The 16,976-nt window shown below is 36.7% G+C and overlaps 1 protein-coding gene across 1 annotated transcript in view; it reads left to right on the top strand.

The window, feature by feature from the left end:
• Positions 1-16,976, top strand: part of GNAQ (G protein subunit alpha q) — a 328,650-nt gene that overhangs the window by 245,059 nt on the left and 66,615 nt on the right. Inside the window, exon 5 of the mRNA XM_055426923.2 lies at positions 2,322-2,451. Within this exon, the coding sequence (XP_055282898.1) occupies positions 2,322-2,451 (130 nt within the window). The remainder of the gene's footprint in view (positions 1-2,321; positions 2,452-16,976) is intronic.

Below are 16,976 nucleotides of genomic sequence, written 5' to 3'. Positions count from 1 at the left end.
GCCATATACTAGAGGGTGACACTTTGAAAATAATTTCTGAGCATCATTTTTTTCATCAATAAAATGGTTACATTAGATGATCACTAAGGTTCCTTATAGCTTCAGCATTCTGGATTAAGTTTTGAGTTCATAGCATTTAGAGATATTTAATTTGAAGCGCCACATTTCCATCTGCTTCTAACCTTGTTAGAATATTTTCAGAAAACATGTAGCATTTCATGGAGATTTTCATCTCCTCTTTGCCTTATGATTAGTGAAATCTGAAACCATGTCACTATTCCATCTTGGGAGGTCGTTTCCTTCACTTTGTGCACTAGCTTTTTTTTTTTCTCTGTGAGTCTATTTTCTTTTTTTTAATTTTTTTATTTTTATTGAAGGCTAATTATTTTACAATATTATATTGGTTGGTTTTTCCATACATTGACATGAATCCACCCCGGGTGTACATGAGTTCCCCCTCCCAAACCCCCCTCCCACCTCCCTCCTCCCCTTATCCTCCCTCTGGGTCATCCCCGCACACCAGCCCTGAGCATCCTGTAACATGCATCGACCCTGAACTGGCAGCACTAGCTTTTAAAGGACATTTTTTGGTACTTCAATGAAAGTAATGACAGAATAATAATTTCTTGTTATACTCAAAAGCATCTTACAGAGCTTAGCATGACAGGATTTCAGGGAATGAAGATTTCAATAAATGAACATATTATTCACTCAACACCAGAGAAGAGCTAGCATTTTAATATTTATAAAGACCTAAGAATCTAGTTTTGATGTCTGTAGTTCATAGGTCTCCCTGGACCCATTGTTTTGCCCCTCAGATATCTCTTTCTTTCTTTTTTTTTTTAATGTATAAAATTATGAATTTTTATTAATGATATAAGTGATACATACATAACTTGTACATAAATTTTATTCTGACTTGAAAGTACTAATATACGTACTTTCACTAGTCTTATGTCATAGACTGAACACTTTTCCCTGGAGTCCAGATTCCTGCTAGAGTTCTGCTGCTTCTTTTTTTTTTTCTACCTCATCGGATTTCTTTTTATTGAAGTATAGTTAATTTACAGTGTTCTATCATTTTCAAGTGTACAGCAAAGTGGTCCAATTATCCATTTATATATATATATTCTTTTCCAGATTATTTTCCTTTATAAGTTATTACAAGATATTAAGCATAGTTCCCTGTGCTATACAGTAGGTCCTTGCTGTTAACCTATTTTTTTTAATTTTTTTAAAAAATTTATTTATTTTAATTGGAGGCTAATTACTTTACATTATTGTATTGGTTCAGATATCTCTTTCATGAAAACTTTTCAAAACAATCACTGGAACATCCTTGATTTCTTAATTTAGGTTTGATGCTGAGAGCCAGGAAGACACCAAGAATAACTGCAGTTCTCAACAAACACTTTCAGAACCCTACTCTCAAACTTTTGTACCTAAAACTCTCATTTTCTGAAAATATTTATCTTGTAAACATTGTGCACATTTTAGTCAACAGTTTGAAGAAACTTAGATTCAGTATTAAGTTCTGCTAGATATTTTCATGTGTACATTAGCATTCAAGTTAATTGATGTCAGTTCCTGAGCAACGAGTTAGCACAGAATTGATGTGTAAAAAACAAATTCTTGAAATAATTCATATGGTGGCTTCTTACAGCATTTTAATTTTATACTCATGACTTCTAGCAGCATAGCAAGTTGACTTGTGCATAAGACTTATTGCACTGTGTTATCGGCATGATTGTACAAATTATTGTCAATATTGGAAGAAAAAAACAGCCTCAAACTCTTGAAGATCAGTGGGGTTGTGTTTGCATTTACTTTAAGATTTACACATGTTGAAATGTATGGCATCTTACATCTTTTAAATGCCTTTGCAGTCATTTCTAGCTTCCTTGAGAAATACATGAAGATCTTCATTCTCATTTTATAGGAAAAGAAACTGAAGACAGTATTTGCCATTAGAGCTGAACACAAATAAAACTCATTTTGTTTCTGAGTCTTCTGTACTTGGTCAAAGAAAACACCCTTTTTGCTTGGCTCAGCACAGGATTTCTTTCTTTTTTTTTTTTACAGTCATAATTTTCATACATGCCAGGTAATTTTTAATAACTGCAATGATTTATTTTGTGGAATGTCTTGACTTTGACTTTGGGTTACAGAAAATTAGTAGATGATCAATAAATATTAATTGAATTGACTTTGGTTACCATTCTCTTCAGAAAGTATATTTCTTAAGTTTGTAAGTTTATAAATATATTTATATTGATGCCTTTCTTTATGTGCTATTAATATGAATGTTATTAACCTTGCAGAATGGTCGATGTAGGAGGCCAGAGGTCAGAGAGAAGAAAATGGATACACTGCTTTGAAAACGTCACCTCTATCATGTTTCTAGTAGCGCTTAGTGAATATGATCAAGTTCTCGTGGAGTCAGACAATGAGGTGAGTGCTCTGTGAACAGGCAATGGATTATCATTTTAATATATGATACAAATAACTGATAGGGTTTGGGATAAACTGACTTCATTGCTTTCTTGACTACTGATTTGAGAATTTTTTAAATAACCCAAAATAACCCTGTTGTACCACTCAGAACAATAAGATGTTTGAGCAGGTCTGTGTGTTCAGGTCTAATTAGACCCTATTTGATACTTTTTACACTAGACAGAGGCTCTGAAAATGAAAATAATCAGGAAATCCCTAGGCTAATCATCACACTATTTTATAGCCTTCTTCCTACAGGATGGAGCTAAGAGTGTTGGAGTGACTCAGCCTGTTTTGTTTTGTTTTCATTTTGTTTGAATCATTGTTTGTGTGAGGGGTGGGTCCCAAAGAATACTCAAAATCTCTCTTGGCAAATGTGAGTGACTTTGCCTTTGGGCTCTAAATCAGTTTGTTCTGGAGCCAAGAAGTGTCCTGGTGATGAGACCTCTCTGCTCTTACAGAATTCCGGAGGCTATCGCTTAACTTTATCTCTTCTAAGCACTGAGTGAATGAAAAAGCATCCTTGATATGCCTGTCTGGACAACTGATTCAGGGTTGTCATCTCCCTATTGCATGAAATTCTAACAAGAATAAATATGGGTTTTTAGGATGATAAAGGCGCCATCATGAGTCAGAGTTGATTGTGGAGAATAATTAAGGGTCATATAAAGCTGTGACTTTGATCTGGAGTTCGGTGTGTGTATTGGGGAAATGGAGAAGACACAATTGTTTTCCTGCTAGAGGCAGAGTTTGCAGACTAACATGCCAATAGCAGACATTAAATATCATCCATAAAGGATAGAAAATAAAGAGAAGGATGTGAGAAATCCCCAATAGCTGATTAAAATAAGATCTGGCATATTAAAATGTACTTCTGATTTTGTACATTTTTGGGGTACAAAAGAATTCTGGCTTCTTGGTCCTTTTAAATATTATTTTTCTTCAGGTGTTAATATTTCCATTAAAATACAGACCCAGTCCTCCTTAGCATTTCTTTTGTATATAGGATTGATAAAAAGTTGATGAACAAATATCCCATATGGAGATAAGTTATCTATTCATACATTTCGAACGTTTCCTGGGTTACAAGTATGTGGGCTTTTGAACCAAAGAAGTTCTTTTTTTTTTTTTTTCCATGTATATCTTGTTATTTAAGGGACTTCTTTTTAATAATGAAGTTTAATCACCATTTGCCTTCTGTAACACAAAGTGCCTGAAAAGTATAAGATATATGAGAATTATCACACTTTTGAATTAAGCAGTTGCCATCAGAATTTTAGCAATGATATCTCAGTATGTATTTTTATTTTTATATCTGTTTGTTATTCCATAATCTTTGGATATAATATTCTAAAGACATTACATATTTTAGAAGAATATGGCAACGTTTTTTATTTATTTGAATGTTAAATTAAGACAAAAGATATTTTGAGGGTTTATTCTACTATGTGCTCGATATCAGGGTATCTAAAGAGATACAGAAATGGGGGAAAAAATTGACACTGGCCTAAAGGACCTCATAAAAAGAAAGATGCTTTTGTCAGTATAGAGAGTAGGAGAGGAGAAAGTCCTTAGTTATAAAGGTCATCATTTCTCTTCTTTAATTTGCTGTCCAGTGAAATAAAATTTTAAGATGTTTTCAACTACACTGAAGATATAAGAAGCATGCATAATTTAATTTCTTTTGTCACTATTTACATATAGCTAGAGGAAAACAAGGCAATGGCAACCCACTCCAGTGTTGGACTCTCCAGTGGAGAATCCCAGGGACGGGGGAGCCTGGTGGGCTGCCGTCTCTGGGGTCGCACAGAGTCGGACACGACTGAAGCGACTTAGCAGTAGCAGCAGAGGAAAACAAATGTTTACCAATACATATTTTATATAAGATAAATGCATTATATTTATAAAGAAATATATTTTGTGATTTAATGCTAATGAGTTTACCACTTCAAAACTTGCAACTCATCAGCTAATTCTAGCACATAAATCCAGTAAGTTTACACAGAATGAAAGTTTCCACGGTAACTTGCCATTCAATGTATAGGTACTTATGTACATCTAAAAATGTATCAGTTTCTTGATTTCTGTGGTGATATGCTGCAAATTAAAATAATAAATCTATTACTATTCATTCAGTTCAGTTCAGTCACTCAGTCGTGTCCAACTCTCTGCGACCCCATGAATCCCAGCACGCCAGGCCTCCCTGTCCATCACCAACTCCCGGAGTTCACTCAAACTCATGTCCACAGAGTCGGTGGTGCCATCCAGCCATCTCATTCCCTGTCATCCCCTTCTCCTCCCGCCCCCAACCTTTCCCAGCATCAGAGTCTTTTCCAGTGAGTCAACTCGTCGCATGAGGTGGCCAAAGTATTGCAGTTTCAGCTTCAGCATCAGTCCTTCCAATGAACACCCAGGATTGATCTCCTTTAGAATGGACTGGTTGGATCTCCTTGCAGTGGATTCCCTAATCACTTGTACATACTTTTTAAGCCTACCTTGTAATTTTATGGTGTTTTTTTCTCAAACATCAAGTCAACTCTGATTGGTAGTACTGGAGATGGTCTTAAACATAATAAGAAAAAATAATACTGCTCATTAATTTTTTCATCCATGTTATCCATAGTCATCACTGTTGGTAATTGGGAAACACTATCAAAAGTATTTTTAAATGTCAGGATGTAGTCTAATATTCTTTTTTATTTTCCAATTAGAATAATATATGAAAATGTCATTGGCTCTCTACTTTCTTAAATCTTTAAGAAAACTCAGAACTATAGAATTCTACTTTCCCCACATTTTTAGAGTTTGGTGAGACAAAGCTGTAATAAACTCCTAAAACATTTTGTTCTTTTGAAATCTGATGTTCATAACTCTAATCCCAAGCAGACTTTGTTGTACTTCCCTTGATATATATTCATGAGAAAAACGTGGGAATGGATGCTGACAGTTGCCTTTTTATCTTGGGGAACTGTGAAAAATGCATTACAGACCACTAGCAAAAGCAGTTAAAGGAAGTATTTTATTTTAGGTTACTGCTTTGGCTTTTAATATTTTAAAGCTTTATGTATTAGTCCTCAGAATTTTTATGTAGATATGCTTTTGTCTGTCTAGATTCTGTCTTCCAAGAGTTTGGGGAATGAATTTTTATTTGGGGAATGAATTTCTTTATTTTTTTTCTCCATAGAAGGAAATATGTGGTCAAACAGTGGGTGAGCATAATCAGGGTTGTAGAGCTGTGTTGATTTCCATATTCCTTAGGCTGTCTTGGTTTCCCTGTGATAGCATACCAGCATGGAGCCAGCTATTCTGCTGTAATCCTTTCACATGTACATTATCTCAGTGTCCCTGAAAGCCCAGAAAACACAGTAAAGCATTTGCATAACATAGTTCAGGTCATCAGTGTGTATCCAAACTCCATCTTTTAATCCTGATTTTGTGGTTCTCTGTTATGTGAATATCTGAGCACTAATACATTGTTGTTTCTCAGATACTGACTCAGGGACTGTCTTACAGACCAAGCCTTTTATAGAATCACAAAAACTCAGACTCATTTTCTCCAGCACTTCTTTATTGAGTGTATGCTTCTCAGTTCAGTTCAGTCGCTCAGTCATATCCCACTCTCTGCGACCCCATGGACCACAGCACGCCAGGCCTCCCTGTCCATCACCAACTCCCGGAGTTTACCCAAACTCATGTCCATTGAGTCGGTGATGCCATCCAACCATCTCATCCTCTGTTGTCCCCTTCTCCTCCTGCCCTCAATCTTTCCCAGCATCAGGGTCTTTTCAAATTAGCCAGCTCTTTGCATCAGGTGGCCAAAGTGTTGGAGTTTCAGCTTTAACATCAGTCCTTCCAATGAACACTCAGGACTGATCTCCTTTAGGATGGACTGGTTGGACCTCCTTTCAGTCCAAGGAACTCTCAAGAGTCTTCTCCAACACCACAGTTCAAAAGCATCAGTTCTGCTCTCAGCTTTCTTTATAGATTAAAAATTTCTTTATAAATTTTTTCATATTTTTATGAAGTCTTTAAATGAAGCCATTTTGAAGTTATTCAACTGCAACCAAAGCCTGAACATTTTCTTTGAAACTGTGAAGCACATGCTTTGTTCTGCTCTCAAAACTCCAAGTGAAGTTTGGGAATTTTTCTCAGATAAAATTTATCTCTGGGGGGAGGAAACTGACTAAAAATTGAGGAGAAGAAACCCAAACTCCAAAAGTAAGAGCTTAGGTTAAGATATCCAATTTTGGTGGGATTGGTTCTGCTGCTGCTGCTGCTAAGTCACTTCAGTTGTGTCCGACTCTGTGCGACCCCAGAGACGGCGGCCCACCAGGCTCCCCCGTCCCTGGGATTCTCCAGGCAAGAACACTGGAGTGGGTTGCCATTGCCTTCTCCAGGATTGGTTCTAGCCCTCCTTTATCTACTCTCAATCAAATTATGAAGTCAGAAACTACATCTTGCTCCTCAGTCATTAGTATAGTTATCTCAGAGTCATGGCCTGATTAATAGGAATATTCCTGAATGATGTCCTACCCAAGAAAAAAAAAATTTAACCCCTTTCCCATTTCCTCATTCCTTTGTTCACTTTCAGCCACTTGTTTCTTTTCTAAGCTCCATCACACACCCTTTTCATTCCCTGGCATTTCTGTCTGCTCATTATTTTGCTCCTTCTTAATTTCTTTGTTCTCAATGCTTGAAGGAAGCCGGGAGGAAGTGTTCTGATCACCATTTATGAGTCTGAACCAGAGGCCTGCTGGTAAGGGTGTGGGGAAGTAGATACACAGGGATACTTTTTGTGTGGATGTATATTGCAGATCTTTTAAAGACTTTACATGGAACCCATATTAGTATAATCTCTGAAATAATTTTTTATTAATTATATGGAAAATATTGTAAAATACTGTATTTGGTATAATCTGATTTCTGTAATTGCAACAAATTGCATATATATGTAAGTATTATATAGAGAAGGTTATTAGCATCCACCCCTTCCCCTGAAAAAAGAAAGGAAATAGAAGATTTTCTACCAGGACCAAAGTGTAAACAGTGATTGTCACTGTTGCTAGGTGACAGCATTACAAATAAGTAAAATGATAATTTTATTAAGTAAAATAAAGTAAGGCATCAGATTGGAACTTTAGCTCTGCTGTCTACCGACTTTGTTCATTTTTCTTTTGAATTATCTTTTTTTTTTTTTAACTAATTTGTAGAAGTTGCTTATATTCCTGGATTTGAGCCTTTTGTTACGTGTATTTCAAACATCTTCTACTCTGTAGCTTGCCATTTATTCTCTTAATGATATCTTTTGATCAACAGAAGTTATAAACTTTAATATAATAAATATCTATTAGATTTTTCCTTTAAATTAATATTATATGCCTCTCTCTGTGTGTATATGTGCTTGTGTGTATGTACATAATCACATACACACAGTAGGATAAAATAAATCACCTAAAAAAATCTGGTTGAAAAGACAGTAAGGATTGGAGAGTGAGATTAAAAATTGAAATAAAGCCACACAATTAGGTGCCTTTCCAGTGGCAGTCCATAGAGTTAGTCAAGTGTTTCTTAGTAACCAATAAAAGGAAGTAATCATAGTCTGTTACAAGGTTCACTTTGTCTATTAAAAAAAAAAAAGTTTCTCCTGGTACAGAACCCTCCAAGTGATTGTTCCAGCAACTTTGTACAGAGATGCTGCAGGATGTCGTAAATTTTATCTGTGATAGTACTCTTCCAGGAAACCAAATATCAGAATTCCTAAGGCCAGTTTATCTCAGTTTAAGTCAGTGTTGTAACTGACTTACAAAGTCATCAAAGTTTGTAACAGGCCAGTAACATGAGGTCTAAATACACAGCTTGATGTAAGAATAAAACCAAGAATGGTCAGGAAAGTAGATTTTGTTTACCTTTGTTTTTATAAACTATTTCAGTGATACAGGAGTCTGTAAAATTCTCCATGTGTGGTTTGTCTTTTCACTTTATCTTAGAGAAGAGTTTTAATCATAATGTGGTCAATTCACTCTTTGCTTTTATTGATCATATTATTGTATTTTCTTTAGGAATTAGCTTTATCCCATAGAATATGATGATGTATCCCATAGAATATGATGATATATCCCATATTTTCTAGTAAAATTCAAAAGGTTTTTGCTTTTCCTAGGTTTTTTATACACCTCCAGTTGATTTTTGTGTGTGATAGGAAGTAAAGATTTGATATACTCTTGCCAGTTGATACAGATTTGATAGGAAGTAAAGATTTGATATACTCTTGCCATTGATACTCTTGTTCAGTTGATACAGATCACTTATGGAATGATAAAACCCATCATCCATATCCACTGATGTTTTCTTACCTTTTTAATTATTGAAAGATACATATATATGTTAAAAAAAAAGTACACACATTTAAAAAACGTACTGCATATTGGTTTATCACAAAGCATCTGTGTGTCCAACACCCCTATCAAGAAGTAGACCATTGCTTTTTGCAAGACCACTGCAGCCCTGCTAATGCCTCTCCCCCAGCAGGTGACCACTGTTCTGTCATGTCTTCTTTGCTTTTCTCTTTAGTTTTAATGCTTTAATATGTATCACTGAACACTACAGTTTTCACTAGTGTTTAACTTTTATACAAAGGGAATCAAATAGTGTGCTTTTTGACGTGTATACAGATGGAATGCTATTTATATAAACTTTGATATCTGGCTTCTTTTCTTCAGTGTTATGTTTGTAAGGTATGTATATTTTATATAATTCATTCATTTATCTGTACATTGCCAAATAGTACTCTGTTGCCTAAAAATACCACAAATTGTTTATCCATTCTACTAAGCATAGACTTTTTGTGTGTTTCCTATAGGGGAATATTACAAATCATGCTACTGTGAATATTCCTGTAAAAGTCTCTTTGTGCCCCTTGGTTTACATTTCTGTTGCCTATCTACCTAGGACTAGAATTGAAGGCACTTAGGGAAACATCGGAGAAGGCAATGGCAACCCACTCCAGTACTCTTGCCTGGAGAATCCCATGGACAGAGAAGCCTGGTAAGCTGCAGTCCATGGGGTCACTAAGAGTCGGACACGACTGAGTGACTTCACTTTCACTTTTCACTTTCCTGCATTGGAGAAGGAAATGGCAACCCACTCCAGTATTCTTGCCTGGAGAATCCCAGGGATGACAGAGCCTGTTGGGCTGCCGTCTGTGGGGTCGCACAGAGTCGGACACAACTGACACGACTTAGCAGCAGCAGCAGAGAATACATATCTTCATCTTTAGTAGATAAGGCAAAAGTATTTTCCAAAGTGAATTAACCAATTTACAGCCCCACCAGCCATGCCTGAAAGTTCCTGTCGCTTCCCATCTTTGCCAACCCTGATGCTGTCATGTTAGCCCTTTTGGTGGGCTAACATGACAACCTGAGCTGTAGTGTCTGCAGGGGCCTCTCTGTAGACCTGAGCTATAGTGCCTGCAGGGGCCTCTCTGATTGGCTATACCCTCACTCCTAGTGCATAGCCTGTGAGATGACTTATGGTTCACTGAGCCTCATCCCTTGAAGTCTCTCAGCTGCCATCTCCAGAATCAACAAATAACTCCTTGGGAAAGTAGCCCCCACACCTGGGCTCATTCCTCCAGACTTGTCCCTCCCCAAATCCTGACCTGTATTTCTTCACTACTTTGTAGCTCTCCAAGGACGTTAAGCAGATGTTTTTTGTTTTTGGTTTTGGTTTTGTCAGCTCTTTTGATAGTCCTCCTTCACACTGATATTAGTGACAAAGGAGATGTGCGTCAAGTTTTATTACAGGCCTGAGTCTTCCTCTGGGCCCTCTATTTGATCTATTTACTACTCCTGTAGCAATATAAAAGTTATAAAATCACTAGTTTATATATCTAGAGCATCAAATCTACCTATCTCATTGTTCTTCAGAATTTTCTTGGGTATTCTTGGTACCTTAGTCTTTCACTTGAATTTTAAGATCAGCCTATCAAATTCTAAAACACAAATTTGATTGGGATTTTAATAAATGTATAGGTAAATTTGAGGTTTGTTTCTCAACTTTATTAATTAACACCATCCATAAATGTAACATTGTATGGCTCACCATTTATTGCTTAGAATGCTGCTTTTGTCATTGAAGTGGCCAGTTTTTATAAATGTTCCATATGTGCTTGAAATTGTGATTTCATATTTTGGGGTGCAAAGTTCTAACATTATGTATGTTAAAACAATTCCATCCCCACTTTCCCAGGGTACTATTTTGACTTCTAACACTATAGATTAATTTTGCCTATTTTGAACTTCATATAAATGAAAGTAAATTCTTTTGTGTTACCTTCTTGTATTCAGAATAAGTTTATTAAGATAAATCCATGTTGTGTTTAGCTCCAGTTTTTCATTTTGATTACTTTGTTCAGTTGAATGAATATATCACAGTTTATCTTTCCATCCTATTTTTGATGGATATCTAAGTGGTTTTCTCTTTGGGACTGTTGAAAATAATGGTAATATGAATGTTCTTCTCATATTTTTGTCTTATATATGCCTCATTGTCTCTTGGATAGAGGTAGAATTGATCATTCACAAGGAATGTGTATGTTCAACTGTACTAGATACTGCCTGTATTCATTTCCTAGGGCTGCTATAACAAATCACCATAGATTTGGTGGGTTACAACCGGAGACATTTACTAACTCATAATTCTGGAGGTTAGAAGTCTGAAGTCAATGTATCAGCAGGCTGAAATCCCTCTGAAGGCTATAGGGGAGGATCCCTTCTTTTTCTCATCCTGTCTCTGCCTGTCTTCACATGGCCTTCTCCTCTGTGTGTCTTCTCTGCTGTCTTATAAGGACTCTTGTCATTGAATTTAGGGCCCAGTAGATAATCCGAAATGATCTCAAGATCCTTAACTTCATTATAGTCACAGATTCTTTTTCCAAATCAGGTTGCCTTCACAGGTTCTAAGGGATACAACATGGACTACCTTTTGAGGGGGTCACCATTCAACCCACTTAGGCTACCAGTTTGAACTTTGAAAACAGTTTACACTTCTGCCAGCAGTATGTGTGTGTTCCAGTTGATCAGCATCCTTGCCAACGTAGATATCATCAACTTTTTAACTTTAGTCATTATATTAGGTGTGTAGCAGCATCTCTTTGTGGTGTCGCTTTGCATTTCCCTGATTATAATGAGTTTGAGTTCTTTGTATATTTCTTTACCATTGTATGTTCTCTTTTTGAAGAGCCTATTCACTTCTATTGCCAATTTTATATTGATATGCCTTTTTGCAAAAACATTAATATAGAGTTCTTTTTATATTCTTTTTTTTCTTTTTATATTCTTGATACAAGTTCTTTGTAAGTTATCTGTATTGCAAGTAACTTCTGCTACTCATTGACTTGATTTTTTATGTCCATAAATAATGTGTTTTAGTGTGGTTCATTCTATTGGTCCTTTAAATTTTTCCTTTGTGTTTCCTCCATAAGGAATCTTTCCTCCCAGTTATAGTGCATAGCATGTGTATTTTGGAAATGAACTTCTTAACATAACATTTGCTATAATTTTTTTTTTTTTTTGCTACCTGTACAGTTCCGCCTTTATTTTTTGATTCTATGTTGTTGTTCATTCACTTATTCATGTCCTACTCTGGGACCCCATGGACTGCAGTACCCCGGGCTTCCCTGTCCTTCCCTTCATCTCCCGGAGTTTGCTCAAACTCATGTTCATTGAGTTGGCAATGCCATCCAACCATCTCATCCTCTGTCACCCTCTTCTCCTCCTGCCCTCAGGATTTCCCAACATTAGGGTCTTTTCCAATGAGTCGGCTCTTCGCATCAGGTGGCCAAAGTATTGGAGCTTGAGGTTCAGCATCAGTCCTTCCAATGAATATTCAGGGTTGATTTCCTTCAGGTTTGACTGATTTGATCCCCTTGCTGTCCAAGGGAACTCTCAAGAGTCTTCTCCAACACCACAGTTTGAAAGCATCAATTCTTCAGTGTTCAGCCTTCTTTATGGTCCAACTCTCACATCCATACGTGACTACTGGAAAAACCTTAACTTAGACTATACAGACCTTTTTTTAATTCCAAATTCATTTAAAAATTAAATGCTAATTTTAACAAGAGCATTTTAATCTTATAAACATAAGTAACCACTCTCTAGTGATTTTTCTTTGATATTAAAATAATTTGCATAGCAACTACCCATTTATGTAATTTGGGAACACTGGAGAAAATTTAAATAATTTAATATAAATTAAACTTTTATTTTAAGATATATATTTTTTATTTTAATATATATATTTCTTTTAAGTAAATGAAAATATATGTATAAAGTAAAAATTACATATACTGTAGGGTAATTTGATATATAATACACAATCTTGTATTATTAAAAATATATTTTGTATAGCTTGGTTGACTCATAAAAGTATACAGAAATGAATCCCTGAAAAGAAGGGAAAAAAAGAAAAAAAACGCCCTCTCACTTTGGGGGTGAAAAAATAAAGCCATCTGAAAAATAATATATATGTTCCCCTCCCCAAAATTAGTTTTTGTTTTCCCCCCTAATATCCCACTTTGGTCATAAACTTGTCTATTTTTTTAAATTCAACCCCTTTATGTTTTGAGACTTCATTATTACATACATTATAAGTTTGAAATTTTTATTTTTCCTGTTGATTTATCCTTACTGTCATCAAGAAGATGACAGAAATGCTTTTTGCTGAAATAAAGCCATTATGCAAGAGCAAACCAGAAGTGCTGGTGTCCTTTCTTTCAGTCTGTGTGAGTCCACCAAAGTCCACATTTTTTTTAATAAGAGGTGGGGACTGAGCAGTAGGAAGCCAGTTGGTGGCAGCAATGTGGCGAAGGCAGCAATGGGCAGACTATACACATGAAAGAGATTTGTTAAACTGGTGACTCACTTGGGAGGGAAAGAATATGTCAGAAGCAGAGTCCAGCCATATAGGAAGTAGAAAAGATTCTATTGCAAAGTAGTAGAAAAGATTAAAGGGCTTCCCTGGTGGCTCAGATGGTAAAGAATCTGCCTACAATGCAGGAGACCTGGGTTTGATCCCCGGGTCAGGAAGATCCCCTGGAGAAGGGATTGCTACCCACTCCAGTACTCTTGCCTGGAGAATTCCACAGACAGAGGAGCCTGGAAGGCTACAGTCCATGGGGTCACCAAGAGTTGAATACGAATGAGCCATTAAACCGATTAAACATCCTATTAAAATTTTATTCATAAAACATTTGCTCTTTTAAAGTATACACATCAGTGGATTTTAGAATTTTAACTGAATTGGGCAAAATCACTATTATATAATTAATTTTTATATATAAAGACACTGGTATCTTTTAGAGCAGCTTTCAGTTCAGTTCAGTTCAGTTGCTCAGTCGTGTCTGACTCTTTGCGACCCCATGAATCACAGCACGCCAGGCCTCCCTGTCCATCACCAACTCCCGGAGTTCACTCAAACTCATGTCCATCGAGTCGATGATGCCATCCAGCCATCTCATTCTCTGTCGTCCCCTTCTCCTCCCTCCCCCAATCCTTCCCAGCATCAGAGTCTTTTCCAGTGAGTCAACTTGTCACATGAGGTGGCCAAAGTATTGGAGTTTCATCTTCAGCATCAGTCCTTCCAATGAACACCCGGGATTGATCTCCTTTAGAATGGACTCGTTGGATCTCCTTGCAGTCCAAGGGACTCTCAAGAGTCTTCTCCAGCACCACAGTTCAAAAGCATCAATTCTTTGGTGATCAGCTTTCTTCACAGTCCAACTCTCACATCCATACATGACCATGGGAAACCATAGCCTTGACTAGACAGACCTTTGTTGGCAAAGTAATGTCTCTGCTTTTTAATATGCTATCTAGGTTGGTCATAACTTTCCTTCCAAGGAGTAAGCGACATATATGCAGATATGTCATCTGCATATCTGAGGTTATTGATATTTCTCCCAGCAATCTTGATTCCAGCTTGTGCTTCTTCCAGCCACCCTCATGGCAGAAAGTGAAGAGGAACTAAAAAGCCTCTTGATGAAAGTAAAAGAGGAGAATGAAAATGCTGGCTTAAAGCTCAACATTCAGAAAACTAAGATCATGGCATCTGGTCCCATCACTTCATGGGAAATAGATGGGGAAACAGTGGAAACAGTGTCAGACTCTATTTTTGGGGGCTCCAAAATCACTGCAGATGCTGATTGCAGCCATGAAATTAAAAGACGCTTACTCCTTAGGTCCACAGAAAAATTGAGAAAAACGTACAGCTATTTTCCCCACTCATGAGTAGCTTTTCCCATTATCTTCATCCTCTAGCAAGGAGTTTGTTACGTGGTACATTTGTTACAATCAGTGAACCTACATTGAAACTTGATTATCACTCAAAGTCCATAGTTTACTTCAGGATTCACTCTCTGTTGTATAGCCTATGGATTTTGAAAACTGTACTGATATAATGACATGTATTCACCGTTGTGGTGTCATACAGAACAGTTTTACTAGTCTCAAAACCCTCCGTGCTCTGCCTCTTCATCCTTCCTCCCTCCCTCCTGCTCTCCAGCAGCTACTGTTCTTTTCACTGTCTTCAGTAAATGTCATGTAGTTGGAATTATACAGTATGTAGACTTATCATATTGGCTCCTATTACTTAGTGAAATGCATTTAAGGTTCCTCCATGTCTTTTTATGGCTTCTTTTTAATGCTGAATACTATTCCATTGTCTGGATGTACTGTAGTGTATTAATCTATTCACCTGCAGGACATCTTAGTTGCTTCCAAGTTTTGGCAATTATGAATAAGGCTACTATCAGCATCATGTCCAGGTTTTTGTGTGAACCTGCTGGGAAGGATTGGGGGCAGGAGGAGAAGGGGACGACAGAGGATGAGATGGCTGGATGGCATCACTGACTTGATGGGCATGAGTTTGAGTGAACTCCAGGAGTTGGTGATGGACAGGGAGGCCTGGCATGCTGTCCAGCCAGCAAAGAGTCAGGGTCGCAAAAGTCGGACATGACTGAGCGACTGAACTGAAGTTATCATCTCCTTTGGGTAAATACCAATGAGCGTAATTTACTGGATCATATGATAAGAATGTATGTTGTTTGTTTAAAAAAGAAAAAAACTACCAAACTGTCTTCCAAAGCTGCAATGCCATTTTGCATCTCCAGTAGCATTTTATGAAAACTATTGCTCCACATCCTCCCCAACATTGGATGTTGGCAGTGTTCCAGATGTGGGCCATTTTAATGAGTATGTAGAGATATTTCTTTAATTAGCATTTTCTAACAGCCTATGATACTGTTCACGACTGAGCGACTGAACTGAACTGAACAGCCTATGATATGGAGCATCTTTTCATAAGCTTACTTGTCATCTGCATATCTTCTTTGGTGAGTTGTTTGTTTAGATATTTGGCCTATTTTTTCTCATTGTTAGTTTTCTTACAGTGGGCTTCCCTGGTGGCTCGGAGGTTAAAGCGTCTGCCTGGAATGCAGGAGACCGGGGTTTGATCCCTGGGACAGGAAGATCCCCTGGAGAAGGAAATGGCAACCCACTCCAGGACTCTTGCCAGGAGAATCCCATGGACTGAGGAGCCTGGTAGGCTACAGTCCATGGTGTCGCAAAGAGTCGGACACGACTGAGTGACTTCACTTAGTTTTCTTACTATTGAATTTTAAGAGTTCTTTGTATATTTTGGATAACCGTCTTTATCCGTTACATCTTTTGCAAATATTTTCTCCCAGTCTGTAGTTTTTCTTATTATTTTTACATTGTTTTTTGCAGAGTAGTCTTTAATCTTAACGTAGTCTAGTTTATCGTTTATTTCTTTCATAAATTGTGCCTTTGGTGTTATAGCTTAAAACATCATTGCAATACCAAAGTCATCTAGATTTTATCCTATGTTTTCATAGTTTTACATTTTACTTTCAGGTTTATGATCAATTTTTCAGTTAATTTTTGTGAAAGATCTGTGTTTAGAGTCCTTTTTATTTTTAATGAATGGATATCCAGTCATTCCAGCAACATTTGTTACAAAGGTTATCTTTTCTCCATTTTATTGCCTTTGTTCTTTTGTCAAAGATCAGTTGACTGTAATTATGTGGGTCTGTTTATGGGTTTTCTGTTTGTCTGTTCTTTCACCAGTATTATCTTGATTATAACAGCTTTATAGTAAGTCTTGCAGTCAGGTCATGTCAGTCCTCCAACTTAATTCTTCTTCAATATCGTGTTGTCCATTCTGGGACTTTTACTAATCCTTATAAACCTGGAATCAGTTTGTTGATATCTATAAAGTAACTAGCTGTGATTTTTATTGGAATTTTGTTGCATCTGTAGATCAGTAAAGAAAAACTGGTATCTTGGTGTTACTGAGTCTTCCTATCTGGGAACATGAGATAGCTCTCCATTTATTCTTTGATTTTTTTCATCAAAATTTGTAGTTCTTTTCATTTAGATCTTGTACATATTTTGTTAGATTTACACCTA

The sequence above is a fragment of the Moschus berezovskii genome, chromosome 7 (assembly GCF_049115385.1).
Source record: "Moschus berezovskii isolate FMDL1 chromosome 7, NW_MosBer_1.0, whole genome shotgun sequence".
Classification (NCBI taxonomy): domain Eukaryota; kingdom Metazoa; phylum Chordata; class Mammalia; order Artiodactyla; family Moschidae; genus Moschus; species Moschus berezovskii.
Note: the sequence above shows the minus strand (reverse complement) of the source record. Positions and strands in the feature narration are given on the sequence as shown.